Source organism: Sardina pilchardus, chromosome 13, assembly GCF_963854185.1.
Source record: "Sardina pilchardus chromosome 13, fSarPil1.1, whole genome shotgun sequence".
Lineage (NCBI taxonomy): Eukaryota > Metazoa > Chordata > Actinopteri > Clupeiformes > Clupeidae > Sardina > Sardina pilchardus.
In genome coordinates this window covers 33,817,403-33,832,402 of record NC_085006.1, presented here as the reverse complement: position 1 = coordinate 33,832,402, position 15,000 = coordinate 33,817,403, and the positions used below count along the sequence as shown (strand labels likewise).

The 15,000-nt window shown below is 49.5% G+C and overlaps 1 protein-coding gene across 1 annotated transcript in view; it reads left to right on the top strand.

The window, feature by feature from the left end:
- Nucleotides 1-15,000, top strand: part of cab39 (calcium binding protein 39) — a 23,143-nt gene that overhangs the window by 5,433 nt on the left and 2,710 nt on the right. The window contains exons 3-8 of the mRNA XM_062552960.1: nucleotides 1,910-2,074; nucleotides 4,699-4,817; nucleotides 5,346-5,514; nucleotides 8,560-8,619; nucleotides 10,118-10,183; nucleotides 11,498-11,641. Of these exons, the coding sequence (XP_062408944.1) occupies nucleotides 1,910-2,074; nucleotides 4,699-4,817; nucleotides 5,346-5,514; nucleotides 8,560-8,619; nucleotides 10,118-10,183; nucleotides 11,498-11,641 (723 nt within the window). The remainder of the gene's footprint in view (nucleotides 1-1,909; nucleotides 2,075-4,698; nucleotides 4,818-5,345; nucleotides 5,515-8,559; nucleotides 8,620-10,117; nucleotides 10,184-11,497; nucleotides 11,642-15,000) is intronic.

Below are 15,000 nucleotides of genomic sequence, written 5' to 3'. Positions count from 1 at the left end.
TGTGTGTGTCTGTGTGTGTGTGTGTGTGTGTGTGTAGGCGCAGGAGGAGGTGAGCAGGGCTCTGGTGCAGATGAAGGAGGTGCTGTACGGGACTAACGTGTGTGTGTGTGTGTGTGTGTGTAGGCGCAGGAGGAGGTGAGCAGGGCTCTGGTGCAGATGAAGGAGGTGCTGTACGGGACTAACGTGTGTGTGTGTGTGTGTGTGTGTGTGTGTGTGTGTGTGTGTGTGTGTGTAGGCGCAGGAGGAGGTGAGCAGGGCTCTGGTGCAGATGAAGGAGGTGCTGTACGGGACTAACGTGTGTGTGTGTGTGTGTGTGTAGGCGCAGGAGGAGGTGAGCAGGGCTCTGGTGCAGATGAAGGAGGTGCTGTACGGGACTAACGTGTGTGTGTGTGTGTGTGTGTGTGTGTGTCTGTGTGTGTGTGTGTGTGTGTGTGTAGGCGCAGGAGGAGGTGAGCAGGGCTCTGGTGCAGATGAAGGAGGTGCTGTACGGGACTAACGTGTGTGTGTGTGTGTGTGTGTAGGCGCAGGAGGAGGTGAGCAGGGCTCTGGTGCAGATGAAGGAGGTGCTGTACGGGACTAACGTGTGTGTGTGTGTGTGTGTGTGTGTGTGTAGGCGCAGGAGGAGGTGAGCAGGGCTCTGGTGCAGATGAAGGAGGTGCTGTACGGGACTAACGTGTGTGTGTGTGTGTGTAGGCGCAGGAGGAGGTGAGCAGGGCTCTGGTGCAGATGAAGGAGGTGCTGTACGGGACTAACGTGTGTGTGTGTGTGTGTAGGCGCAGGAGGAGGTGAGCAGGGCTCTGGTGCAGATGAAGGAGGTGCTGTACGGGACTAACGTGTGTGTGTGTGTGTGTGTGTGTGTGTGTAGGCGCAGGAGGAGGTGAGCAGGGCTCTGGTGCAGATGAAGGAGGTGCTGTACGGGACTAACGTGTGTGTGTGTGTGTGTAGGCGCAGGAGGAGGTGAGCAGGGCTCTGGTGCAGATGAAGGAGGTGCTGTACGGGACTAACGTGTGTGTGTGTGTGTGTGTGTAGGCGCAGGAGGAGGTGAGCAGGGCTCTGGTGCAGATGAAGGAGGTGCTGTACGGGACTAACGTGTGTGTGTGTGTGTGTGTGTGTGTGTGTAGGCGCAGGAGGAGGTGAGCAGGGCTCTGGTGCAGATGAAGGAGGTGCTGTACGGGACTAACGTGTGTGTGTGTGTGTGTAGGCGCAGGAGGAGGTGAGCAGGGCTCTGGTGCAGATGAAGGAGGTGCTGTACGGGACTAACGTGTGTGTGTGTGTGTGTAGGCGCAGGAGGAGGTGAGCAGGGCTCTGGTGCAGATGAAGGAGGTGCTGTACGGGACTAACGTGTGTGTGTGTGTGTGTGTGTGTGTGTGTAGGCGCAGGAGGAGGTGAGCAGGGCTCTGGTGCAGATGAAGGAGGTGCTGTACGGGACTAACGTGTGTGTGTGTGTGTGTAGGCGCAGGAGGAGGTGAGCAGGGCTCTGGTGCAGATGAAGGAGGTGCTGTACGGGACTAACGTGTGTGTGTGTGTGTGTAGGCGCAGGAGGAGGTGAGCAGGGCTCTGGTGCAGATGAAGGAGGTGCTGTACGGGACTAACGTGTGTGTGTGTGTGTGTAGGCGCAGGAGGAGGTGAGCAGGGCTCTGGTGCAGATGAAGGAGGTGCTGTACGGGACTAACGTGTGTGTGTGTGTGTGTAGGCGCAGGAGGAGGTGAGCAGGGCTCTGGTGCAGATGAAGGAGGTGCTGTACGGGACTAACGTGTGTGTGTGTGTGTGTGTGTGCGTGTGTGTGTGTGTGTGTGTGTGTGTGTAGGCGCAGGAGGAGGTGAGCAGGGCTCTGGTGCAGATGAAGGAGGTGCTGTACGGGACTAACGTGTGTGTGTGTGTGTGTGTGTGTGTGTGTGTGTGTGTGTAGGCCCAGGAGGAGGTGAGCAGGGCTCTGGTGCAGATGAAGGAGGTGCTGTACGGGACGGCGGAGAAGGAGCCCCAGACGGAGGCCGTGGCGCTGCTCTCTCAGGAGCTCTACAACAGCGGCCTCCTCTACACACTCATCGCACACCTGCCGCTCATCGACTTTGAGGTGTGTGTGTGTGTGTGTGTGTGTGTGTGTGTGTGTGTGTGTGTGTGGCCTCCTCTACACACTCATCGCACACCTGCCGCTCATCGACTTTGAGGTGTGTATGTGTGTGTGTGTGTGTGTGTGTGTGTGTGTGTGTGTGTGTGGCCTCCTCTACACACTCATCGCACACCTGCCGCTCATCGACTTTGAGGTGTGTATGTGTGTGTGTGTGTGTGTGTGTGTGTGTGTGTGTGTGTGTGGCCTCCTCTACACACTCATCGCACACCTGCCGCTCATCGACTTTGAGGTGTGTATGTGTGTGTGTGTGTGTGTGTGTGTGTGTGTGTGTGTGTGTGTGGCCTCCTCTACACACTCATCGCACACCTGCAGCTCATCGACTTTGAGGTGTGTGTGTGTGTGTGTGTGTGTGTGTGTGTGTGTGTGTGTGTGTGTGTGTGTGTGTGTGGCCTCCTCTACACACTCATCGCACACCTGCAGCTCATCGACTTTGAGGTGTGTGTGTGTGTGTGTGTGTGTCTCTGAGTGCGTGTGTGTGTGTGTGTGTGTTTGTGTGTGTGTGTTTAATGTGTCTGCTGTTGTGATTGCTGCAGTGGTGGTGGTGGTGTTGTGTTAATGTTGTTGTTTGGCACTTTGTTGTGTTTGTGTTGTTAGGTGATTGTGTTGTTGTGTTTGTGTTGTTTAGTAATGGCGGTATAAACGATATGTGGTATAAACGATATACAATGGGCCTGCGATAGAGATGTGTACGTGTGTGTTGTTGTGTTTTGTGTTGTTGATTAGTAAAGGCGTTGTTGTGTTTGTTAAGAAGACCAACAGCAACTGGGACAAATGTGACCCTGTAAAGTGAAAATGTCGGTAAAATTTACTAAATTAAGTTATTGTGCTCATGTGAACGGCCATAAACGAAGCTTTCCAACGATATGTATATCAAGGGTATTACACAAACTATTGCTAAGATAACCGCATCCAAAGTTGACATGGTTCTCCTGTCACGATATGCCAGAAGAGGAGAAATCACCTGTTTAAGCGGCGCGTGCACAACGGGAATGACAGCAAATGTGTTGAATCCTGCCGGGTTTAACGGTCAAAATGTATGTTTTTCCGTGAAATGCGTTCACAATATGAAACTGTAGACTGTATACAGTGAAATTATGCGAAAACGTGAAATTCAACATTTTAACCCGGACGTTTGTTATTGTTGATTTTCTCAAAGTAACGTTGTGCGCAAAACGACTGATTTCGCTTTGAATGGTCACAAATGATCTCAAGTATCTATTGGATCTGGCCCGCTTAAGACCAGTACCTGATGGCAGGAGGCAAAACGCACTGTGCAGTGGATGACTTAACATCAGTCAGAATGGCCAACGCTCTCTGTGTCACATGACCTCACACACCTGTGCAATGCTGTTGAGGTTAATACCAACAATCTTTTGGCAGATATGGACTAGTTTGACAAGCCTGTTTTTGTTGGACACATTTAGGTTACCATACCAACAAATTGAAGCAAAGGTTAAAATGGATTCAATGAAAGAGGAGTAAGAAGTGTGCTGTCAACATTGAATCCCTTCAACTTTCTCAAGAAAAACAAACTAAAGCCGTCTTGCACCAGCGTGGGTTGACACATAAGCACACGCCCCCTCCCTGTGTGTGTGTGTGTGTGTGTGTGTGTGTGTGTGTGTGTGTGTGTATGTGTGTGTGTGTGTGTGTGTATGTGTGTGTGTGTGTGTGTGTGTATGTGTGTGTGTGTGTGTGTGTGTGTGTGTGTGTGTTTATAGGCCTCTTCCATCTACCAGCGTGGGTTGACACATAAGCACACGCCCCCTCCCCGTGTTTTGCCAGTCAGCTGAGTGCTCCTGTCGAGTCGGAGTCGGATATGTTGACCGAAGCCATTGATTTCAAAATCCCGACTCAAGTCGTGCGAACCAAGTTTCAGTCAGCGCTATCGCACAATCATGCTCTACGTGGCCTCAGCCGCACACACACACACACGCACACACACACACGCACAATCATGTTTGTACTCCGGTATGCATTTCACATTCGCCTGCAGCTCGTCCACTTTATTCCTCAACGATTGAACATTTCCGAGAACAATGGATGGAAGTGGCAAGCGGCGCAGACCAGCTCTACGTGGCCTCAGCCGCACTCCTCCTTTGCGGTGTGTGTGTGTGTGTGTGTGTGTGTGTGTCAGCTGCACTCCTCCTCTGCGGCCGCGTCGACTAGAAGCGATGCGGACGCAGAGGAGCCGCCGTGATCCTGCAGACGGACCTGGGAAGTCACCGGCACAAACCAGGAGGCGCGGCCGCAGAGGAGGATCACGAAACAACACGCACGCAACATGCGTAGTGTTGTGTGTTTGTAGTGTTGTGTGTTTGTAGTGTTGTGTGTTTGTAGTGTTGTGTGTTTGTAGTGTTGTTGTATTTGTAGTGTTGTGTGTTTGTAGTGTTGTGTGTTTGTAGTGTTGTTGTGTTTGTGTTGTTTTGTGTTGTCATCTCTTTCTCTTTCCTACGTGTGCTGATCCCAGAGACCCAAGAGGTGCTTCCTGAACTAACTAAGGTGTGTGTGTGTGTGTGTGTGTGTGTGTGTGTGTGTGTGTGTGTGTGTGTGTGTGTGTGTGTGTGCAGGGGAAGAAGGATGTGGCTCAGATCTTCAACAACATCTTGAGGAGGCAGATCGGCACTCGAACCCCTACTGTGGAGTACCTCTGCACCCAGCAAAACATCCTCTTCATGCTGCTTAAAGGGTGACACACACACACACACACACACACACACACACACACACACACACACACACACACACCTCTGCACCCAGCAAAACATCCTCTTCATGCTGCTTACAAAACGCTATTTTTATACCTCTTCTACTGTTCCAAACAACACTACACTTACGTGGTAGTGAGTCGAGGATCCCTAAAGCCAAACCGAAGTATCCCCACGTCTTTATGTGGTCGGATAGAGAGCCCAGAATGAATTTAATCGAGTCCGTACCTTTCCGGAAATGTTAATAAAGTGTTGAACAAACGTTGCTAGCTGCAGCAGCGACATTTCCGGAAAGGTACTGACTCGATTAAATTTATTCTGGACTCTCTATCCGACCACATAAAGACGTGGGGATACTTCGGTAGGCTGCCGGGTTCACCCAGCCTACCTAGTTAGCTAGTTAGCTAAATCCCATTCAGTCTCAATGGAGCAATGGTAGCTAACAGTTTACTGGGGGGGGAATCTGATTGTGTGTGTGTGTGTGTGTGTGTGTGTGTGTGTGTGTGTAGGTACGAGAGCCCTGAGATCGCGCTGAACTGCGGGATGATGCTGCGTGAGTGTGTGCGCCAGGAACCGCTGGCCAAGATCACACTCCACACACCGCACTTCTACTGCTTCTTCACCTACGTGGAGATGTCCACCTTCGACATCGCCTCCGACGCCTTCACCACCTTCAAGGTGTGTGTGTGTGTGTGTGTGTGTGTGTGTGTGTGTGTGTGTCCACCTTCGACATCGCCTCCGACGCCTTCACCACCTTCAAGGTGTGTGTGTGTGTGTGTGTGTGTGTGTGTGTGTGTCCACCTTCGACATCGCCTCCGACGCCTTCACCACCTTCAAGGTGTGTGTGTGTGTGTGTGTGTGTGTGTGTGTGTGTGTGTGTGTGTGTGTCCACCTTCGACATCGCCTCCGACGCCTTCACCACCTTCAAGGTGTGTGTGTGTGTGTGTGTGTGTGTGTGTGTGTGTGTGTGTGTGTGTGTGTGTGTGTGTGTGTGTGTGTGTGTGTGTGTCCACCTTCGACATCGCCTCCGACGCCTTCACCACCTTCAAGGTGTGTGTGTGTGTGTGTGTGTGTGTGTGTGTGTGTGTCCACCTTCGACATCGCCTCCGACGCCTTCACCACCTTCAAGGTGTGTGTGTGTGTGTGTGTGTGTGTGTGTGTGTGTGTGTGTGTGTCCACCTTCGACATCGCCTCCGACGCCTTCACCACCTTCAAGGTGTGTGTGTGTGTGTGTGTGTGTGTGTGTGTGTGTCCACCTTCGACATCGCCTCCGACGCCTTCACCACCTTCAAGGTGTGTGTGTGTGTGTGTGTGTGTGTGTGTGTGTGTGTGTGTGTGTGTGTCCACCTTCGACATCGCCTCCGACGCCTTCACCACCTTCAAGGTGTGTGTGTGTGTGTGTGTGTGTGTGTGTGTGTGTGTGTGTGTGTGTGTGTGTGTGTGTGTGTGTGTGTGTGTGTGTGTGTGTGTGTGTGTGTGTGTGTGTGTGTGTGTGTGTGTGTGTCCACCTTCGACATCGCCTCCGACGCCTTCACCACCTTCAAGGTGTGTGTGTGTGTGTGTGTGTGTGTGTGTGTGTGTGTGTGTGTGTGTGTGTGTCCACCTTCGACATCGCCTCCGACGCCTTCACCACCTTCAAGGTGTGTGTGTGTGTGTGTGTGTGTGTGTGTGTGTGTGTGTGTCCACCTTCGACATCGCCTCCGACGCCTTCACCACCTTCAAGGTGTGTGTGTGTGTGTGTGTGTGTGTGTGTGTGTGTGTGTGTGTGTGTGTCCACCTTCGACATCGCCTCCGACGCCTTCACCACCTTCAAGGTGTGTGTGTGTGTGTGTGTGTGTGTGTGTCCACCTTCGACATCGCCTCCGACGCCTTCACCACCTTCAAGGTGTGTGTGTGTGTGTGTGTGTGTGTGTGTGTGTGTGTGTCCACCTTCGACATCGCCTCCGACGCCGTCACCACCTTCAAGGTGTGTGTGTGTGTGTGTGTGTGTCCACCTTCGACATCGCCTCCGACGCCTTCACCACCTTCAAGGTGTGTGTGTGTGTGTGTGTGTGTGTGTGTGTGTGTGTCCACCTTCGACATCGCCTCCGACGCCTTCACCACCTTCAAGGTGTGTGTGTGTGTGTGTGTGTGTGTGTGTGTGTGTGTGTGTGTGTGTGTCCACCTTCGACATCGCCTCCGACGCCTTCACCACCTTCAAGGTGTGTGTGTGTGTGTGTGTGTGTGTGTGTCCACCTTCGACATCGCCTCTGACGCCTTCACCACCTTCAAGGTGTGTGTGTGTGTGTGTGTGTGTGTGTGTGTGTGTGTGTGTGTGTGTGTGTGTCCACCTTCGACATCGCCTCCGACGCCTTCACCACCTTAAAGGTGTGTGTGTCTGTGTGTGTTAAAATACAGGTGTGTACTTTTTGACTTTTGGAAAACACTTTTCCATTTGCATCAGGATTTTGCAAACATTCAGCGTTCGTCACTAAAATGAATAGAGCACGCACGAAAGCTAAACTCGACATCCACACAGTATTCTACCGGTACTGAGCGTACTGATCCACTATCTGCGTAAACTCGACAGTGTTCTACCGGTACTGAGCGTACTGATCCACTATCTGCGTAAACTCGACAGTGTTCTACCGGTACTGAGCGTACTGATCCACTATCTGCGTAAACTCGACAGTGTTCTACCGGTACTGAGCGTACTGATCCACTATCTGCGTAAACTCGACAGTGTTCTACCGGTACTGATCGTACTGATCCACTATCTGCGTAAACTCGACAGTGTTCTACCGGTACTGATCGTACTGATCCACTATCTGCGTAAACTCGACAGTGTTCTACCGGTACTGATCGTACTGATCCACTATCTGCGTAAACTCGACAGTGTTCTACCGGTACTGATCGTACTGATCCACTATCTGCGTCCTGTGTGTAGCCAACGCCTCCCTCCAGCGGACGCAGAGTAGGCGTGAGCGAAGTTTCGGCATGGGGTGTGTTGTTTTTTGATAAACGAGTGTGTGTGTGTGACATTTAGCTGGCTATCTAGCCAGCCACAACAGCATGACTACAAAGTCAACATTTAAACATTCAACCGACCGTTTTCTCCAACAATCTTCTCGTAGATCACTTTCCAGTTTCGATTTCGAGCGTAAAATGAATTCCCGAGAGAAGAGGCGAACTGGACGAGAGCTAGTAACAGAAGATCTCTGCTATCATTGGATAACGACGGTGCGTCCGACGGATTCATTTGCATAAAGTTCAGCAGAGCCCAACTTCTTGACGTGACGGCGCAGCTGAAACAGCCGTGCTACCTTCCCAAGATGCTTTGCGGTGGCGACGTTAACGTCCTGGCGCGCTCCATTGAAAACGAATTGACAATCGTGACGTGAGAATACTCACCGTGACTAGTGGATCCGTACCGTACCGCTTAGAGATAATGCAGCAGTCAGCTAAACTCGACATCCACACAGGATTCTAACGCTTGATTGCATAAATTAGTAGCCTACATTAGGGAGACTAAGCTATGATGTCATAAGATGTTAGCAAAGTTGATTTGAAAGCAGCTGTTTTGAACAAATTTGTGTGTTTGCTAGAGTGTATGTAATGTGCACTGGACTGTGTTTTTCATTTGACCAAGTGTGTGTGTGTGTGTGTGTGTGTGTGTGTGTGTGTGTGTGTGTGTGTGTGTGTGTGTGTGTGTGTGTGTGTGTGTGTGTGTGTGTGTGTGTTTAGGACTTGCTGACGCGACACAAGCTGCTGAGTGCTGAGTTTCTTGAGCAGAACTACGAAAGGGTGAGTCCTCATCCTGCCACCCCATTGGTCCTCACCATCCTGTCACCCCATTGGTCCTCACCATCCTGCCACCCCATTGGCCCTCACCATCCTGCCACCCCATTGGCCCTCACCATCCTGCCACCCCATTGGTCCTCACCATCCTGCCACCCCATTGGCCCTCACCATCCTGCCACCCCATTGGTCCTCACCATCCTGCCACCCCATTGGTCCTCACCATCCTGCCACCCCATTGGTCCTCACCATCCTGCCACCCCATTGGTCCTCACCATCCTGCCACCCCATTGGCCCTCACCATCCTGCCACCCCATTGGCCCTCACCATCCTGCCACCCCATTGGTCCTCACCATCCTGCCACCCCATTGGCCCTCACCATCCTGCCACCCCATTGGTCCTCACCATCCTGCCACCCCATTAGACCTCTGAAGTTCGCCTACAAAAAAGCTGCCATCTTTGAGATTCGGTATCTGGTGATTTTTCCTATGGGAAAATAACATGGGGATTTTGAATTATCGCACCTGTTAAACTCCCACGGCGACGATATAGTCTTAAATAAAGACGTTTTCCTGAACACACTTTTGTCCTCTGCCTTCTTGTGCATAATGTGATCTTCAGTATGTGAAGTCGGCACACTTTCATTTTTGCTACCCCAGAGCTAACTGGCTAACTAACTTAATGGCAAGTTGCATAGCAAGTTAGCTCTGGGGTAGCAAAAATCAAAGTCTGCCGCCTTCGCGTACCGGAGATCACAGATTCCTCTCGAAGGCAGAGGACAAAAGTGTGTTCAGGAAAACACCTGAATTTCCGATTTTGTCATCCACGCAAGTTTAACAGGTGTGATAATTCCAAATCCCCATGTTAATTTCCCATAGGTAAAATCGTCAGATACCTTAACTCCTTAAATGGGCAAAGATGGCAGCTTTTCAGAGGTCTATTGGCCCTCACCATCCTGCCACCTCATTGGTCCATCTCCTCACCCTACATCAATACCTTGTTGTGTCACCTGTGTCACCACACACATATGCACACCCCCATACAAACACACACACACACACACCCATACACACACCCCCCCATACACACACACACACACACACACACACACACAAACATGCACACACACACACACACACACACACACACACACACACACACACACACACACACACACACACACACACACAATGATTGTGTAAGTGTAAGTATAAGTATATATACTTGTTTGATCCCATGAGGGAAATTCAGTCTCTGCATTTAACCCAATTTAACCAAATTAGTGAACGCACACAGTGAACACACAGTGAGGTGAATCACACACTAACCCAGAGCAGTGAGCTGCCTGCCCAACCAGCGGCGCTCGGGGAGCAGTGCCGTGTGTGTGTGTGTGTGTGCGTGGGGAGCGGTGAGGGGTTAGGTGCCTGTTTAGGTCTGTTTCTCTCTCTCATTCTCTCTCTCTCCCTCTGTTTCCCTCCATCTCTCTCCCTCTGTTTCCCTGCAGTTCTTCAGTGAATATGAGAAACTTCTTCATTCTGAAAATTATGTGACAAAAAGACAATCTCTGAAGGTGAGTGTGCGTGCGTGCGAATGTGTGTATGTGTGTGTGTGTGTAGCTGCTAGGTGAGCTGCTCCTGGACAGGCACAACTTCACGGTGATGACGCTGTGTGTGTGTGTGTGTGTGTGTGTGTGAAGCTGCTAGGTGAGTTGCTATTGGACAGGCACAACTTCACGGTGATGACGCTGTGTGTGTGTGTGTGTGTGTGTGTGTGTGTGTAGCTGCTAGTCAAGCTCCTATTGGACAGGCACAACTTCACAGTGATGACACTGCGTGTGTGTGTGTGTGTGTGAAGCTGCTAGGTGAGTTGCTATTGGACAGGCACAACTTCATGGTGATGATGCTGTGTGTGTGTGTGTGTGTGTGTGTGTGTGTGTGTGTGTGTGTCAGGGGTGGAAATTAAAATTTGAAAATGTGACAATCTATCAGCCAATAGCAGATTTCTGGTGAAATTAACCAGCCACTCAATGTTAAAATATGACTTTGTGTCTGAAATCTACCAGCCACTCTCACATTTTACCAGCATTTGGCTGGTGGCTGGTGCTAATTTCCATCCCTGGTGTGTGTGTGTGTGAAGCTGCTAGGTGAGTTGCTATTGGACAGGCACAACTTCACGGTGATGACACTGTGTGTGTGTGTGTGTGTGTGTGTGTGTGTGTGTGTGTGTGTGTGTGTGTGTGTGTGTGTGTGTGTGTGTAGCTGCTAGGTGAGTTGCTATTGGACAGGCACAACTTCACGGTGATGACGCTGTGTGTGTGTGTGTGTGTGTGTGTGTGTGTGTGTGTGTGTGTAGCTGCTAGGTGAGTTGCTATTGGACAGGCACAACTTCACGGTGATGACGCTGTGTGTGTGTGTATGTGTGTGTGTGTGTGTGTGTGTGTGTGTGTGTGTGTGTAGCTGCTAGGTGAGTTGCTATTGGACAGGCACAACTTCACGGTGATGACGCTGTGTGTGTGTGTGTGTGTGTGTGTGTGTGTGTGTGAAGCTGCTAGGTGAGCTCCTATTGGACAGGCACAACTTCACGGTGATGATGCTGTGTGTGTGTGTGTGTGTGTGTGTGTGTGTGTGTGTGTGTGTGTAGCTGCTAGGTGAGCTCCTATTGGACAGGCATAACTTCACGGTGATGACGCTGTGTGTGTGTGTGTGTGTGTGTGTAGCTGCTAGGTGAGCTCCTATTGGACAGGCACAACTTCACGGTGATGACGCTGTGTGTGTGTGTGTGTGTGTGTGTGTGTGTGTGTGTGTGTGTAGCTGCTAGGTGAGTTGCTATTGGACAGGCACAACTTCACGGTGATGACGCTGTGTGTGTGTGTGTGTGTGTGAAGCTGCTAGGTGAGCTCCTATTGGACAGGCACAACTTCACGGTGATGACGCGCTACATCAGTAAAGCTGAGAACCTGAAGCTCATGATGAACCTGCTACGGGACAAAAGCAGGAACATCCAGTTTGAAGCCTTCCACGTCTTTAAGGTACACACACACACACACACACACACACACACACCTTCCACGTCTTTAAGGTACACATACACACACACACACACACACACACACACACACACACACACACACACACACCTTCCACGTCTTTAAGGTACACATACACACACACACACACACGCACGCACGCACGCACGCACGCACGCACGCACGCACGCACGCACGCGCGCGCACGCACGCACGCACGCGCGCGCGGGCGCGCGCACACACACACACACACACACACACACACACACGCCTTCCACGTCTTTAAGGTACACACACACACACACACACACACACCTTCCACGTCTTTAAGGTACACACACACACACACACACACACACACACACACACACACACACACACACACCTTCCACGTCTTTAAGGTACACACACACACACACACACGCACACACACCTTCCACGTCTTTAAGGTGCACACACACACACACACACACACACACACACACACACACACGCCTTCCACGTCTTTAACACTAGAAGCGCCGCGCCGTTCTGACCCACTTATACCTAGAAGCGCCGCGCCCCGGTCATCTGACCGCTTTGACGTCCTACTAGAAGCGCCGTGCTGGTGTGAACTACTTAAAGCTCAGACTGGGACGCTGTCACTTACACTTACACATGATCGCTAGATTGCGCTTCGTGCACGAATCAAATCGTTTGGTCATAAATTCAATTTGCACTAAGCCATGTGTCATTCGTGTCAGACCGTGTTGATAGTCTGTGGCTGTTTCATTATGACATAGGCTACAGCTCGTTTGAGTTATCTGTTCATTTATTTGTGTTGATTTGTGTTGTTTGAGGTAAAAACTCTGGACGAGTTCTTGAACAAACCTTAAGCAAACTTGACTTTCAACTTTTTCATAGTATTTCATTTTTTATATTTCGCTTTTACATTTTGTATGCTACTTAAAAAAAATGTTATTTATAGGCTATTTTAAAACGGAGGCATATGCGTTCTGTGATTAGGAGCCTGACCCGACGGGAGGGGAAGGATGAAAAATGTCGACCCAACACCGGTGTTGTTGGATCTCGAGATCCGTAACACCGGCCCGCAGTTCGGGTTTGGGCAGATAATCTAAACTCTAAAATTAATGGGTGGCTAATTCTAATTCACTCCCCAAATTCACTTCTATTCGTTTAGGGGGGAATTCTCCCATGCGCACCCTGGAGGGCTGGAATAAGGTCAAGCGCCACTACAAGGTGAAACAGCATATTGCTCATGTCGGCAGAAGGCCTAGTTCTAAATACATGTATGCAACACGGAATTTACAAATTGACATTACAGTATCAAATGTGATGCTTATAAGCTGATACAGCTTCATGTTTACCGCATTACAGTGTCACACGGTGGCATATTTCGCGCCATTACCGTCACTGGCTTCATAGGCTACATTGTTAAATAGTGAAAACCCCGTTATAATCACCCACTTTCAGTATTGGATCTTACCGATTATGTATCTTCAGTTTTAACTTGACGAGAAGTCATAATCCCATGCATACATACTCGACTGTCCGTTTCTTTCCAACTTCACTGAAGACATCCATACATTTGCACAGACGTCTGCACTATAGTGGAGGAGCAGCATAGTTGATTCTCTCGTCTTTTAATTCGTTTGTAATGAAGATTGAACTCGTTATGTCAGTCTCTCTACTGTGTTCGAAGCTGCAGATGTCAGTCTACATATTTCTTAGCATAGATAAATTGATATTATGCGAGGCAGCTGCCAGCAAAACCTTTTTGACAAATGTGAGTTTTTGAATGATAAATCTACACACCTCAAGCACGTCTTGACTCTTTGTAAACAAACGTCAAAGCGAAAGTGAAATTTCGTGAAGTAATTTCTTTGTTAAGCTATGTGATGACACCATTTTACTGTAGGCAGTTCTTTATTCAGTTCACCTTGCATACGTTTTCAAAATCAAAGACTGGTTGGTGTTCTTTCTGGATTTAAATGGCATTCAGAAGGTCAATGAGAAAGTCCACGTTCCACGTTTTCATATCAACCTAAATTAACTCATTAACTGCCATTGACGTCTTTAAACGTCAATTTAGACACATACGTTGACTGCCATTGACGTCTATAGACGTCAATTGCCGTTTTCAATGGGGAGGGCTCCTGGGTGGGCTTGGGAACGATCTGGCAGAGTTTCAGGCTTGTAAACAGACTGCACTAGCGATCCGAACCTCTAGATGGCAACAGTGCCATTTGGATCATTAGTATCTGCCTAGAGTGCACAAGTCATGCAGAGACACTAGCAAACACACTGAAGATCGACCACAGTGGATCTAGTTTGCACGCGATGCAGGGAATAAATATGCTTACTTCTTACATCAAGGATGGAAAACACGTGAACGGTATGATCCATTTACATTGGATATTGCGATATAGACTAACAACAACCTTGCTAGTGCTAGCTTGCTAAGTCTAGCATCCTGTTCAGAGTCTTTAGCGACCATCAGAGTCCCTAGCAACCTTGACGAGACTGACGAGATAACAGTGCAATCGTGGTTGACATACTACTGAAACGCTAACGTTAAAAAGTTGATTTTCACAAAAAGATCGTTTTCTCCATGTTTTGGTCAAAAACAGGTGTTTTTAGCAAAACTAACCCATGTTCTACTGACGATTTTTAAAGAACGGAAAACGATAGAAACAAGCCGTTTTTTCCTGGTGAAAGAAGAGAGTCTACTCTTTCATTTGGTACCTTCGGTGTTTACATAGTCATAAAGCTCACCGTTCGGTGGATCTTGGAAAAACAGTCAAAATGCTGTAAAACGTCTGGCAGTATGGAGAGCTCTGCACTGAAAATCGCTGGCAGCCAATGAGTTAAGGAGGAGGTAGATAAGTCTGGTTCATTTTTTAAATAAATCACGCCTCTTTCATGAGGCCGCCTTGATTTGGAATTTACGCTATGTTGGTGTGTCATAACCTGGGACGGCAGAATGCGCGTAAAACATTGATGCGCAACAGAACCGCGTAAAAAAAGCTTACGCGCGATTTACGCGCGAATGGGAGAATTCCCCCCTTAATAAGTAGCCTATGTGTTCGCGCAGCCGAAAATGATCGGACCTGGAGCAAAGAGCCTAACCTAGTCTGGTTTCAATTACACAGTAGCCAGGATTTCATGCCGCATTTTACAGGCTACCGCGGCTACTTTCTAAAACAATTTTCATTCATTTAGGGAGAAGCATCTTGTAGGGTCTAGCTACCTCGGAGGGAGGGAGATAGAGAGAGCAGCTATGCTGAGCAGGCATAGGCGCGAGAAGTAATTAAAAATGATGAGTGAAAGATGTTCTCCGTTTTGCGAATGTTGTAGGCTAT